At 37.1% G+C, this 16,366-nt stretch overlaps 1 protein-coding gene across 1 annotated transcript in view; it reads right to left on the bottom strand.

The window, feature by feature from the left end:
* LOC127441231 (protein unc-13 homolog A-like) overlaps window positions 1-16,366 on the bottom strand; it is an 82,708-nt gene that overhangs the window by 19,218 nt on the left and 47,124 nt on the right. Inside the window, exons 26-35 of the mRNA XM_051698403.1 lie at window positions 14,981-15,108; window positions 13,111-13,196; window positions 12,876-13,002; window positions 12,550-12,646; window positions 12,284-12,427; window positions 7,033-7,110; window positions 5,951-6,028; window positions 4,579-4,667; window positions 2,664-2,813; window positions 1,036-1,159 (exon numbers count right to left, since the gene is read on the bottom strand). Of these exons, the coding sequence (XP_051554363.1) occupies window positions 1,036-1,159; window positions 2,664-2,813; window positions 4,579-4,667; window positions 5,951-6,028; window positions 7,033-7,110; window positions 12,284-12,427; window positions 12,550-12,646; window positions 12,876-13,002; window positions 13,111-13,196; window positions 14,981-15,108 (1,101 nt within the window). The remainder of the gene's footprint in view (window positions 1-1,035; window positions 1,160-2,663; window positions 2,814-4,578; window positions 4,668-5,950; window positions 6,029-7,032; window positions 7,111-12,283; window positions 12,428-12,549; window positions 12,647-12,875; window positions 13,003-13,110; window positions 13,197-14,980; window positions 15,109-16,366) is intronic.

Raw genomic sequence — 16,366 nt, 5'->3', positions numbered from 1 at the left:
AGTAAAAATTGCAAAAAAAATCAAAATCATAAAAATGTTAATAAAATAATAAAATGTAATAGAAATGTAATAGAAATTAAAAATCATGGAAATACATACACTTGTAAAATGTCATGAAAATAAATAAAATCATAAAAATATCAAGGAAATAAATAAAGTCGTAAAACATCATGAAAATAAGTAAAATCATACAAAGTCATGGAAATAAAAAAGTCATGAAAATACATAAAATCATATAAAAATCATGGAAAACATTAAATAATAAAAATCATGGAAATACATAAAATCATGAAAAAATCATGGGAAAAAATTGCTGAAAAAATGATTAAACTACAAAATCATAAAAATTCATGTTAATAAATAAAATAATAAAATGTCTTAGAAACAAAACAAAAAAACAAAAAATCATAAAAATCATGGAAATACATTTTTAAAAAGTAATGGAAATACATAAAACCGTAAAACGTTATGAAAATAAGTAGAATCATAAAAAGTCATGGAAATTCATAAAATCTTATAAAAATCATGGAAAACATAAAACCATAAAAATTAATGGAAATAAAACAAATCTTAAAAAATGTAGTTCGCCATGACCAATATCCTATCAATATGTCATACCCACATTAACAAGCTAAATCTTTCTGAGAGTTGTCATGACTGAACTATAGTGAATACAATTTTTTCTCTAAAACATATCATTGGCTTTAAATTGCTCTGTGAGAGCAATCGCTATAGAGTGATCTTTGAAAATCCTTATTGACTTCAACTAGAAAAGTTGTTGGAAGGAAATGCATGTCAAAAAAATATAGGCACCCTGTACCATGGTACTGTTTGATTACCATATTAATTTACCATGGTACTTAAAAAGTATGCGAGGTACTTCAAAGAACACTGTGGTATTATCATCATGGTAGTGTCTAAAAAAGCATGGTAATACAATTGTTATCCATGGTATTTTTAATTGTAATACTGCAGTACTTTTTGTGGTGTGAATGAGTGTTGTTGTGTTTATCTGTTTCGTGCACATACACACACCGTTTGGTCGGTCAGTGTTGGAAGGACAATGGTTTTCTCCATTGTATTCATGACCAGTTTCCACAGTTCCTTCAACACTCTCTTGAGGACAGTCTTCTCACAGATCTTAGCAAACAGAGTCAGACTGAAAGAGGAGATATTTAGATCAGACACGCACAGAAACATCATTATAATGATTAATACTGACAAATAATCTAATGTGAGCATAGCTGTAGTTATGAGGGGCAAGTAACTAAAATTAGTGACAATACTAATGTAAAAGTTGCTGTCATTTCAACTCCGCTGGTGACACCAAACGGAATGATAAAAATCATCACTCTTTTGAGTTCAGTTTTTAAGAAATCCTTCAAAGTCTTCAAACCCTTCATAAACAGCTGACTTTAGTATGCTCTGCGTAATGTGTTAATATGTGCACAAATAACAACAGGAATAATATATATCTGCAATATTGATATACTGTATATCAATATCTAATCACAGCTATATATGAATGACCTTCGGATGATATCCAAACTGTTTAAATGTATTTTGTTTGCGGATGATACAAATTAATTTTGTTCTGGAGAGATTTTAGACAAAGTATTAAATATAGTGGCAAAATGTTTGGAAAAACAAAGTATATGATATTTAGTAATAGAGAGATTAAAACAGAAATACACAAAGCAATAACTGAAAGAGTACATTTCTAAGAGTTATTATTGACGATAAATTAAGCTGGAAAGCACATATAAATCAAGTAAAATTTAAAGTAGCAAAATCGATTGCACTCTTGTATAAAGTCAAAGACCTGTTCAGTGGAAACGCAATGTATACTTTGTACTGTTCAGTTATTGTGCCTTATATTACATATTATGTTGGGAGTTTGGGGAAATGCTTATCAAACTTATATGCATCAAATTTCTATGCTTCAAAAAAGCAATAAGAATTATTAGTAGAAGTAATTATAGAGAACCATCAAATCATCTATTTGTAAAACTACAAATATTGTGGGCCTGGGTAGCTTGGCGAGTATTGACGCTGACTACCACCCCTGGAGTCACGAGTTTGGATCCAGGGTGTGCTGAGTGACTCCAGCCAGGTCTCCTAAGCAACCAAATTGGCCCGGTTGCTAGGGAGGGTAGAGTCACATGGGGTAGCCTCCTCGTGGTTGTGATTAGTGGTTCTCGCTCTCGGTGGGGCGCGTGGTGAGTTGTGCGTGGATGCCACGGAGAACAGCGTGAAGCCTCCACACGCGCTATGTCTCGTGGTAACGCGCTCAACAAGCCACATGATAAGATGCGCAGATTGACGGTCTCAGACGCGGAGGCAGCTGAGAGTCGTCCTCCACCACCCGGATTGCGGCGAGTCACTACGCCACCACGAGGACTTAGAGAACTTTGGGAATTGGGCATTCCAAATTGGAAAAAAATAAAATAAAAAAAAAAAAAAAAAGGATGTGCGAAACTGCTGTCTTTGAAATATTTGCCAATCTTGTTAAAGAATGCCATTGAAAAGTTGATCACATGTAAGCAGACTTGTTAACTAAGGGTAGCTTGACTGTAGTTTAAGCTTGTAGCTTGGCAAACGAGTTTCAAAGAAGCTTCCCCAACACTGTACAGTAGAGATGATGTGTTATCTGTGACTCTCACTTGCTGTCCAGGAAGTCCATGATGGGCTGTAGAACGTTGTCGGCATCCTGCGCTAAGTTTCCGTTACCATTATCAGGTACGTTAGCTCCTTTCACCTGACTGAGAATATCACCCATCTGCCTCACGCTCTCCTCGATGTGCGGCTGGAAACTGCACAACAGAACACAACACAATGACTGGAGAAGAGACACTGATATTCTGAGAGTTCTGAAATAAAGAGTTTTGAAGAGCCTCGAAACAAACCAATCAGATTCGAGGTGAATAAGAACATTACAACCTTTGATTTGAAGCCGAAAAGTGTATGAAAATCAGAAAAAAAGACAAGACTGTGTACTTAACGTCTTCAATGATGGAATCGAATTAAAATGATTGTATAATAAAATGGCTATATACAAGTATGTAAACAAAATACAGTATTTGAACTCTTCAGATAAACACAACTGTATATAAAACATTTGTTACATCATTCAACTTGATTATGCCATTCGTCTATGCTATTTTAGTTTCCAAGATAAAACGATTTGTCTGATTGGTAGATTGGTGATTTGCTTCAGAATTATAGGTAGTCCTGTTCTTCACTGGAGTTAATGCTATTAAACAAGTTTCGAAATTATACTGACTTTTGGCTTCTACAGAAGCATATATCATCCCATAATCACAGAGCTCACAGTAGGTCTGTCTTCAGAGCCGGTCCTGCCTATTAAGCGACATATGCGGCTGCAATGGGCCCCTACCACTGGTTCAGTATAGCCATATAATTATTTGCAACTAAGTGAAGATAGTACTCGGCACACAGACTAGCTACATGTATGCCAATAGTCCGATGGAACCTGTCAAAACTATTACAAATATTGCATACGCTTTAAAGAAAAGACATAGAGAGATAAGTATGTGAATTTGACCCGCCTCAGCTCAAAATATGATGTGGTGACATTAGTAAGATAGCTGGTTAATAGTGTGGGCATTCCGGGTTCGAGTATTTCAGTATTTTCCCCTTATCGATCTATGTAAGTGAAGATATACAGAACACACCATCGGAAAGTCATTTATTTTAAATAAAGATGAACACAAAAGGTCTAAATAAAGTGTCTAAGGGAACTGTGATATCACTGAAAATAAGTACAGCATTTTGGTCGTGATCACTAAAGGTTAGGCTGTGCTGAGAAGGGGGTGGATGGGCACAAGCACGCATTTCCTAGTATAAAACCTGTGGTTGGCAGCTTTTTCTAGCGGCTTGGCATCTCATCAGCGAGCGGAACGAGGGTTGCGGTAACCCGTTTCCTGGACCTGAAGAAACCGCTCGCTCTAAAGCCGCTCTCTGCATTTGAAGACAACAGTGACAAGGTACCATTATGTGACACATCAAATGCATTTCTTCCCGCTAACAGCGATGTAGTTAAGTTCCGTCACAATAGCCTACTTATTAGATTATACACTGTTTATTATACACCAGGGTGCAAATACTATATGCCACTATTTACAGCAAGTGTTCTGTAGCATACCTTAATTTGGTCATTTAATTATTTCATATTCATTTGCACAGAATTTCATTAAATATATTTATTAATTTGTGCATGTGTGTTTGGTTCGTAGTGTTCTTTCTTTTTTGTACTTCTGAAGTAGTTATCCCTATTCTGATAAACTACGTTTGATAGTTTTGCATTTATAAGCGTTGCACTTTTCAATAAATAGAATTGTTTATTTGCACAATTTATAGGTGTACTTGAAGGTAGGGTCACCCCATTTTGAAAATCTGCTTAGGGCCCCCAAAATGCTGGGGCCCGTCCTGTCTGTCTTTTTAACATTTATGTGTTATCATTACAAATCAAGTTCTCTATGGAGAAAACAAATGGGATTTTAAATTCTGAAACCTGATTGTTGCACTGTACTGACTCCATGAGTACCCCAAACCCACCTCACTGCAAATATTCTGCTGAGATCATCCATCACATTGTTCAGTTTGACCTGCAGATCCTTCAGGAAGTCACTGGCCTCCACGTTTAACTGCAGAAAAATTGCATGCAGAATTATGACAATCTGTTTAACACTGAGGCTCCTCCCTCTTCTGAAATCTTTTTAATATGCGTTGAGAGACCTCAAAGTCCTGTGAATATTTTGAGTATTCAGTGTGTGTGATGGGAATCCAGCAAAAATGTTTGCTGTGAATCAAATGGACTATTACAGGTACAAACATTCATAGCACATATGAATTATGCATTACATCATGAATATTCATGGGTGTGATTGTTGGTCAGGGAGTATTTACGTGATGAGTCATAATTTATGTATGACATGAAAGCAAATGTTGTGAGAAAGTGAGAATAATGAGCTATCCGGCCAGTGAACGTGTCTGTTTGAAATGTGTGGAATGTTATACCGGATGTAAGAGCTAGACAGTAATTTATGGCATTATAGACACAAAGGTTGGCATCTTAATTATGCTGCCACATAAGATACCTCATTTTATTTATTTATTTAAATTTTTTATCCCCTTTTCTCCCAATGTGGAATGCCCAATTCCCACTATTTAGTAGATCCTCGTGGTGGCGCGGTTACTCACCTCAATCCGGGTGGCGGAGGACAAGTCTCAGTTGCCTCCGCTTCTGAGACCGTCAATCTGCGCATCTTATCACGTGGCTCGTTGTGCATGACACCGTGGAGACTCACAGCATGTGGAGGCTCATGCTACTCTCCGCGATCCACACACAACTTACCACACGCCCCATTGAGAGCGAGAACCACTAATCACGACCACGAGGAGGTTACCCCATGTGACTCTACCCTCCCTAGCAACCAGGCCAATTTGGTTGCTTAGGAGACCTGGCTGGAGTCACTCAGCACACCCTGGATTCGAACTCACGACTCCAAGGGTGGTAGTCAGTGTCAATACTCGCTGAGATACCCAGGCCACCAAGATACCCCATTTTAGCCACATTCTAAGGCAGTATTGCATGCATCTTTTGCCAATAATTATATTTCATTCAGTGCTGAAGTATTGTTATAAACAGTGATGGGGGTGACACTTTTCAGTACTTTTCAGTACCACTTTTTCAGTACTACACTCTTCAGTAGCATGACAGTAGCTCTGCTGTTTTCATAATAGTGTCAATTTTCCACTAACCAGCTACTTTTTCCAACAAATAGCACTTTAGTTTCACAAAATGCTACAACTGAGAAACAGAACAATAATTAAGTATTTTTTTACTCTAAATCTCCACTTTCTCCACATGCTGCCCCTCTGAAACGACACCAACCAAGTTTTATAGAGTGTTTGTAAATGGACTCACATTTTTTCCTCCCATGGCCTCAAACATCTTCTCCAACTGAACTCTCAACTGCTGGATATTATTAATAATGATGCAAGGCTGAAAAAAAAAATCACAATAGAGGAAGTTAAAAAGACATTAGATAAGCAAACACATATATAAATAACAGATAAACACAGATAAATTCAGTTTATTCCTTCACATAAATTCCCTGCAGAAATAGTGAGGAATAGTGTGTGTCTGTGTGTGTGTATGTGAGTGTGTGAGGGTGTGTATGAGTGTGTGTGTGTGAGTGTGACATACACACATACTCATACACACACTCACACAAACACCCACACACACACAATCATACACAGACACACACTCATACACACACTCACACAAACACCCCCCCACACTCATACACACACTCCACGCACACAAACACACACACACACACACACACACACACACACTCATACACAGATACATACTCACACAGACTCACACACTCACACACACACTCACACACTAACACACACGCATATACACACACTCATACACACTCATAAACACACTCACACAGCTCACACACACACTCACTCACACAAACACACACTCACACAGACTCACACACTCACACTCACACAAACACTCACTCACACACACACACACACAAACACACTCACACAGACTCACACACTCACACACACACTCACACACACCCACACACACAAACACACTCACACAAACACACACACTCACTCACACATACACACACTCACACAGACTCACACACTCATACACACACTCACTCACACACACACACACACACACACACACACACACACACACACACACTCATACACACACTCACACAAACACCCCCCCCTCCCCACACACACACACTCATACACACACTCACACACACACACATGCACATACACACACTCACACTCACACACACACACACACACACACACACACACACAGTGTCAACATCACACTGAAGCAGCTCCATTCAGGCACATCTCAAGAGACACATCATTATGAGCATAACAAGTCACTAAAGTTTATTTTAAATGTCATATTATACATGTAAATGTATTGTTGTGACGTACCACTTTCTCCTTATTACAGTGATTGGGGAAATCCTTGGCAATGATGTCAGCATATGACAGAAGAACATTCCCAATAGTCTGAGAGACAAAAACCATATCAATTTAGTTTACAATTTATTTTATTTTGTACTACAATAATGACAATTTTGGGGGGAAATGTGCTTGATTGTCATTAAAACAATGTCATTATTACAAAAATCTTAATGGTCCTGAAAATAGGCTTCGTTTTCTTTATGCAAAAAAATAAAAATAATAATTTCATTTTTCCTCCTTTGGATTTGGGTTGAAATATGACTCATACATGTTCTTGACAGGCTTTATTTATTTATTTGTATAGGGACAGTACAAAAACATTATTTCAGCAGAAAAACTTAAAAAGATGCATTGTACATAGAGATTATAGCACATGCTAATTTGCATCTCAGTTCCCTAGATAGGCTTTTCCCTAAAACAAAACTAAAGAAACTAAACAAAACCAACTAAACATCTGAAAAATAAAAAGGACAATATTTGCATGAGATTCATGAGATTCATGCATTAATATACCAAATCTCTATTACACATCTACAATATCACCTACAGTTCCTCTAATAAACTATATTACTTGGCAGAAGTATTGTTTATTTGATTATTATTATTATTAATTGATTATGAATGATTATTGAACATTGTTGCCTTTTTATTGGGGGCTGTCAATCGATAAATTATTTGTGATCAAAATACATTAAAAAGATGATTAATCTGCCAATTACAAATTTGGAGTGTCTATTTGCACCCCGGTGTAAATAGCATCTGACACACAGTGCAGCTATTTGCATCCCAACAGTGTGGTGGAACCACAGAAATATATGACAAACTAAACAATAGATGTCGCTGCAGTGCCGTGGGGTGTAAAACGGTGTGTGATTGTGTACTGTTGTCCTAGTGACTTCATCGTAGTGATTTGGTCATGGTGAATGTCGAGGAGTGCAGGGAAGGGTTTGATCTGGAGGCGGTGTCTGTCGATTGCACTCATTCCCACAGATCGACATTGTGTGTAGATTGCATCACTGTATTACTAATATTGTAGTAGCCATGTGTTTTTGGCAAAAAACATAGTTTTAATGCAATTAACCATGATGTTAGTACAGTAATATGATGGTAATATAGTACCATGGTTAATTTTGTGGTTACTGTAAATTTACAAAAAATACCATGGTGAAACCATGGTTACTGTAGTAAAAGCAAAGTTATTTTTTCTAAGGTACGGTTAAGGTTAGGTTTAGGGGTAGAGGTTAATGAAGTGTGTCTCTGGGACTCTAAATAAACACAATAAACCCACTGCAGTGATGCCCATACTGTATGTTAGTATTTAAATATGGGTGCAAATAGTATCTGACACTAAATGCACTGGGGTATAAATAGCATATACAATTATTTGCAGCAGGGTGAAAATAGTATCTGCCTTACAAAGTTTAATGCTTAGTCTCTACCACGTGTTATCTGTGCAACTGACAATAAAATGACATATCACAATATTGAATGTATTAAAAAATGTTCTTGGTCTTTCCTTCTTGTGACAGGGCATGCCAGACAGAGGCTACAAGAGTCCAAATTAAGCAGCTTATTATGCAACCAAAATACCAATAATAACCAGAAAAGAAAAAAGATTTGGTGCATAATTACACAGAACTTTTAACAGTAAACAAGCCCGAAATATTCGGGGACTCTTATTTTGAAATGTTTGTGCTTCATTCCTTCCAGCTGCTTATTCAAACAGATAAGTGGAATGAAATATGCATTATTACATTCATCAACAAGGTATTACAATATAAACACTTTAAAGTAAACATTATCATAATTCATCTACAGTAGGTTATCAGCAATTGTTTTTCATAAATATCCAGTATTCACTGATTGTGAAATGGCCTGAAGCCGCCGGAAACACTGAATCTTGAGTTCCCTGTGTGCTTTTCACTTTGAAGCCCACAGCACACGCAGATGATACGTTTATTCAATTAATAAATTAATTTATTAAATTAATGTAGTCTTTTAAAGTTTAATAATCACATTGTGTAATCACCAGTATTGTGATTCTGGTCATAACGTCCCCAAATTTAAGACCTCTTTAAATGCTCATTAAGACTTTTGTTATACCATTTAAGATGTTTAAGACTTTTTATGAGCTTGAATTAAACTGAACTGTTAGTTAATAAAAATACAGTTGTTCATTGTTGTTCAGGTTAGTTTATAGTGCATTAACTAATGTTAACAAACACAACCTTTAAATTCAAAATGTATTAGTATATGTTGAAATTAACTAACTAAGATTAATAAATGCTTAAGTATTGTTCATTGTTAGTTCATGTTAACTAATGTTGCTCACTAATGTTGTTCAATAATGTTGTTCACTAATGTCAACTACTGTTGTCCACTAATGTTGTCAACTAATGTTGTTTACTAATGTTGTTCACTAATCAACTAATGTTGTTCACTAATGTTGTCAACTAATGTTGTCCACTAATGATGTTCACTAATGTTGTCAACTAATGATGTCCACTAATGTTGTCAACTAATGTTGTCCACTAATGATGTTCACTAATGTTGTCAACTAATGATGTCCACTAATGTTGTCAACTAATGATGTCCACTAATGTTGTCAACTAATGTTGTCCACTAATGATGTTCACTAATGTTGTCAACTAATGATGTCCACTAATGTTGTCAACTAATGTTGTCCACTAATGATGTTCACTAATGTTGTCAACTAATGATGTCCACTAATGTTGTCCACTAATGATGTTCACTAATGTTGTCAACTAATGATGTTCACTAATGTTGTCAACTAATGATGTCCACTAATGATGTTCACTAATGTTGTCAACTAATGATGTCCACTAATGTTGTCCACTAATGATGTTCACTAATGTTGTCAACTAATGATGTTCACTAATGTTGTCAACTAATGATGTCCACTAATGATGTTCACTAATGTTGTCCACTAATGATGTCCACTAATGATGTTCACTAATGTTGTCAACTAATGTTGTCCACTAATGATGTTCACTAATGTTGTCAACTAATGATGTCCACTAATGTTGTCCACTAATGATGTCCACTAATGATGTTCACTAATGTTGTCAACTAATGTTGTCCACTAATGATGTTCACTAATGTTGTCAACTAATGATGTTCACTAATGTTGTCAACTAATGATGTCCACTAATGATGTTCACTAATGTTGTCAACTAATGATGTCCACTAATGTTGTCAACTAATGATGTCCACTAATGTTGTCCACTAATGATGTTCACTAATGTTGTCAACTAATGATGTCCACTAATGTTGTCAACTAATGATGTCCACTAATGATGTTCACTAATGTTGTCCACTAATGATGTTCACTAATGTTGTCCACTAATGATGTTCACTAATGTTGTCAACTAATGATGTCCACTAATGATGTTCACTAATGTTGTCAACTAATGATGTTCACTAATGTTGTCAACTAATGATGTTCACTAATGTTGTTCACTAATGTTGTCAACTAATGATGTTCACTAATGTTGTCAACTAATGATGTTCACTAATGTTGTCAACTAATGTTGTTCACTAATGTTGTCAACTAATGATGTTCACTAATGTTGTTCACTAATGTTGTCAACTAATGATGTTCACTAATGTTGTTCACTAATGTTGTCCACTAATGATGTTCACTAATGTTGTCAACTAATGATGTCCACTAATGTTGTCCACTAATGATGTTCACTAATGATGTTCACTAATGTTGTCAACTAATGATGTTCACTAATGTTGTCAACTAATGTTGTTCACTAATGTTGTCAACTAATGATGTTCACTAATGTTGTCAACTAATGATGTTCACTAATGTTGTCAACTAATGATGTCCACTAATGTTGTCAACTAATGTTGTCAACTAATGATGTTCACTAATGATGTCAACTAATGATGTTCACTAATGATGTCAACTAATGTTGTCCACTAATGATGTTCACTAATGTTGTCCACTAATGATGTCCACTAATGTTGTCCACTAATGATGTCCACTAATGTTGTCCACTAATGATGTCCACTAATGTTGTCAACTAATGATGTCAACTAATGATGTCAACTAATGTTGTCAACTAATGATGTTCACTAATGATGTCAACTAATGTTGTCCACTAATGATGTCAACTAATGTTGTCCACTAATGATGTTCACTAATGTTGTCCACTAATGTTGTCAACTAATGATGTCCACTAATGTTGTCAACTAATGATGTTCACTAATGTTGTCAACTAATGATGTCCACTAATGTTGTCCACTAATGATGTCCACTAATGTTGTCAACTAATGTTGTCAACTAATGATGTTCACTAATGATGTCAACTAATGTTGTCCACTAATGATGTTCACTAATGTTGTCCACTAATGATGTCCACTAATGTTGTCCACTAATGTTGTCCACTAATGATGTCCACTAATGTTGTCCACTAATGATGTCCACTAATGTTGTCCACTAATGATGTCCACTAATGTTGTCAACTAATGTTGTCAACTAATGATGTCCACTAATGTTGTCCACTAATGATGTTCACTAAAGTTGTCAACTAATGTTGTTCACTAATGTTGTTCACTAATGTTGTCCACTAATGTTATCAACTAATGATGTCCACTAATGTTGTCAACTAATGTTGTCCCAATGGAATGCTCAATTCCCAATGCACTCTAAGTCCTCGTGGTGGTGTAGTGACTCACCTCAATCCGGGTGGCAGAGGACGAATCTCAGTTGCCACCGTATCTCAGACCATCAATCCGTGCATCTTATAACGTGTATTGTTGAGCGCGTTACCATGTAGACATCCACGCACAAATCACCACGCACCCCATGAGAGTAAGAACCACATTATAGCGACCACGAAGAGGTTACCTCATGTGACTCTACCCTCCATAGCAACAGCGCCAATTTGCTCGCGACTCCAGGTGTGGTAGTCAGTGTCTTTACTCGCTGAGCTACCCAAGCCCAGATTTAAGATTTTTTAAAGAAAAGGAGGGACGAGTCGAAAATTATTTTTGTGGAAATCAACATTGCCACAAATGCTGTCGATTGAGCTCAACTTGTATTCAACCCAGAACATTCTTTTAATCGCACTGAGTTAATGTGTTGTATCGAAAGCCGTTTTATTTTTTGCGGTGCAAGTATTTTATAATTGTAATTCAATAATTCAGAGGGGTTTGGTGTGATTCAGGCAATTTAAGTTTGATTTACCTTCGCAAACCTCTTCATGTAGTTCCCGATGATCTGAGGATCAGGACACTCCAGCTTCCTGATGATTTCAAAGCTCTGATTAAGCTGAGAGAACACGTCCACCACCGAACAGGAGAAGAGCGCATGTTCAGATGTCTGCTGAAACTGTGGGGAGTGAGAAGAGGAGAGATTATCAGGCTAAAACAACATCAATTAAATGACAAATATCTGTCTACAGAACCAAACTAGACATACTGCATAAATCTAAAGAGAGCAGTGATATTTACCCCGTCCTTTGTGTCTCTGACCAGAGCACCATGCAGGAAGTCTCTGGACACCTCCTCATTCTCGTCCAACCACAGAATCACAAACGGCTCGAACCAGCTATCAAAAGATGAAGAAAAAACACTGACCTCTTAACACCTCAGTGGCTACTACTTATGTAGTATGGTATTTATTTTGCGGTATGCATGCTACCATAATGCTTGTACTACTTTAGCAGTATGCGGAATGCATACTTTGGGTTTGTTCAAATCATTAACACTAACTATGACGCTTACCTCTGCAAACACCACTAAAAACAGTAGATAAGAGTTTTGGAGGAAGCTCTTACGCTGGGTACTCGGGCACTCGGTCCTGGAAGTACAGCAGCTCTTTGCAGTACTCATTGTAAAGCCATTTCACTTTGAAGTGAAGATTCATGTAATCGGCACTCTTGCAGAGTCTGTTCTTCTCGTGTTCTGAGACAGGAAATTCATAACAGATCAGACTTTAAGACTGTTTAACACTTGGTTGCTCTGAGCGGAGTCAATGTGAATCAGAAAGCTGAGTGTGCGATCAGTGTTTACCTTCCATAGCATACTTCATATCCTGAGCAAACATGTTCCACATCACCTCTGCACTGATCTTTCCCACATTCAACTCCTGAGGAAACCTGCATAACCAAACAGAGAGAGAGGGATAGTTAAATATAGTGTGCATTTTTCATTTCACTTTTTGATTTGTAACTAGTAGCACCTAATAATCATGCAAAAAAGAATACAATAATAATTTCGAGAGCAAATAGTTTTCCTAAAAATCGATGTACACATACGGTATGTGGACAGCAGGACTACAGTAAGTAATTTTAAATAATACCAAGCTATAGAAAGTCATATTTTTTTCATCAAATAGTCCATTATGTGTCCTGGAATGTTGATTATTCATGTTTTTGAGATGTTACAGACATTACAGCTGATTTTCTGTAAAGCTGCTTTGGAACAGTGTGTATTGGGAAAAGCACAAAATAAAAAACTATACATAATAAAAATGATTTGACTTGATTTGACTTTTATGTTACAATGTTTTTTCTACTTTGGCAACAAAATATCAAGGTTCTCTCTTTGCGCTGTCAAACAAACAAGTGATAGCCAGAGCTGAAACATTTTACAATCAGAAATTAGCATAATTAATTATGTTTCAAAGTAATGTCCAGAATCATCCAATCACTGTCAATCATGTTAAAATAAAATGATACATTATAAATTCTGAATCTATGTACTGATTATCATTGTCACATGTCTATCAAACATGTTGAGTGATCCAAACATCATCTGCAGCCTGAAACTGAACTTTTGATCAGATTTTAGGAGTGAATGCACTTAACTGCATAGAAAGCTACAGGATGCTCCCTTGCTCCCTATTTAGTGAATGACTTAACCTCCAGTGTGCTGTCTGTCTGCACTGGTCTCAGAACAGTTTGAAATGCACCTTATTTTCATCATAACTCCATATAAAGCCTCTGAAAGCAACAATATTCAGCTTTTGGATGCACCCATTGATTCTCAATGTGATAATGCACAGCGAATATACTGTAGGATTTCTAAAGAAAAATAGCGCTATTGTACACTATAGTGGTCATTGTGTTTAACAGCGTGGCGTTTCACGATAAATCGCTCCGATTTTTTAAATATCAGATGAAACTAGAGACTCTTATGATTCAGACAGGTTTCAATGTAAAACCTTAATTATGCTTCTTACCAGATGCAGTTTTCTGTAGTGACTCTCCTCAATTCGGGTGGTGGAGGATGAATCTCAGTTTCCTCCGCGTCTGAGACAGTCAATCCGCGCATCTTATCACGTGGCTTGTTGAGCGCGTTACCGCGGAAACGTAGTGTGTGTGGAGGCTTCAAGCTATTCTCCGCGGCATCCACGCACAACTCACCACGTAGCCCACCGAGAGCAAACCACATTATAGTGACCATGAGGAGGTTACTCCATGTGACTTTACCCTCCCTAGCAACCGGGCCAATTTGGTTGCTTAGGAAGCCTGGCTGGAGTCACTCAGAACGCCCTGGATTTGAACTTGCAACTGTTTGTATCTCGTTGCGCATAGAATTACTTAAAATTTGACAGGCACTGATTTAAAATAATATTACATTTGAGTTGATATTCCAAATAAGGAATTTACATGATCCAAAATACTGTTTAAAATGCAGTCAGAAACAGTAATATAAGGTTGATCAGGCTATGGAATCTGCATAGCATGTTTACATGATGCATACATAATTGGAATATGAATAAATTCTGATTATATTGGAATGTTGATGAGCATGTAAACACAATAATCAAGTTGAAAATAACCTGGAATGTTCCTTCAAGCCCTTGTACATCATTAGCCCAGGCTGAACTTGTTTTGAAAGAAGAGTGTTTGGTGTCGTAGGGAGAACACAAACTCACTGGTTTAAACAGGGTGTGTAGGAGTTCTTATCCTCTTCTATAATGGACACAATGAGTGTGATGAGTTTGGACCAGAAGTCCAGGTTCTTAATACTGGGACCCTGTTCTTCTGGAGGAACCATCTTGGACTGGAAAGAACCACAGAAAACAGTTATGTTCATGTCGCATATATGAATATAAACACTCTTCCGGACAAGATAGCTGTGAAGTTTTGTTGTCAATTAACCACCTGTGCTGATTATAAGGCATCTAAACACCTCAGCTTATATAAGGGGCACACACAGGAGAATTCTTGTGTTCAAAAACAGCTTCATGTCTAGAATGAGCTGCACATGGACAAAACACTGGACATTTAAAGACCTGTTTAAGAGTATAGATGCTACTATAAACAATCAATAAGCTATAGGTGCTTGTCCCACCGCCACCTTCTTCTGATAGGTCCGTTTACAAAGACCAACCATTCAAAAATTGTGCAGTAAGCTGTGTAGGCCTGCATACACAAAGGCTCTCACACGCACACACACTGTGAGCATCAGTCAGTGCTCCGGTTATGAGGTGTCAAAATCTTCAATGACATGTCTTTAATCTCACTAATCAAATTCTGCAATATATGAGCAGAGAGGGAGAGAAATAAAAAAAAAAACACTGCAGTACTTCTCGATTCATAACTGCTACAGCACCTCGACCATAATCAATATTTCATTTTCAATGAAAGCAAATGGCACTCACACATGGCACTTTCACTCTCAAGAACCAAACAGCAAAAAATCATCATGACAATTTGAGCTTGAAAGCAGAAAGTGAGACATTCAGTCCAACAACTAAATATTTTTTTAAAGTCAACATGAACAAAATAAAACTTACCACATGATCATGCATAGTTAGGATAGCAAAATAAATACTTTTAAAAGGGGGAAGAAATGGTAAATGGTCTGCACTTATATAGCACTTTTTTAACCTTAGCGGTTTTCAAAGCACTATACACTGTGACTCATTCACCCATTCACACACACACTCACACACCAGTGATGGCTGAGCTGCCATGCAAGGCTCTAGCCTACCATTGGGAGCAACTTGGTGTTCAATGTCTTGCCCAAGGACACTTTGGCATGTGGAGTCATGTAGGCTGGGAATTGAACTGCCAACCCTGTGATTAGTGGCCATCCTGCTCTACCACCTGAGCCACAGCTGCCCCAAAACACTTCTCATATGTTTTGTTGTTGATGTCAAAGGCAGTGCGTCCACTCAAACCATATTTTTGCACAAATCCACTATCTGTCATTTGGTAGAAGACAGCTGTCAACATGGACAGGTGGTGTGAAACCATGAAAAAACCTAAGGTAAAAGAAAATATAACCCAGACAACACTGAATGCAGATTTACTTG

The sequence above is a fragment of the Myxocyprinus asiaticus genome, chromosome 5 (assembly GCF_019703515.2).
Source record: "Myxocyprinus asiaticus isolate MX2 ecotype Aquarium Trade chromosome 5, UBuf_Myxa_2, whole genome shotgun sequence".
Lineage (NCBI taxonomy): Eukaryota > Metazoa > Chordata > Actinopteri > Cypriniformes > Catostomidae > Myxocyprinus > Myxocyprinus asiaticus.
Note: the sequence above shows the minus strand (reverse complement) of the source record. Positions and strands in the feature narration are given on the sequence as shown.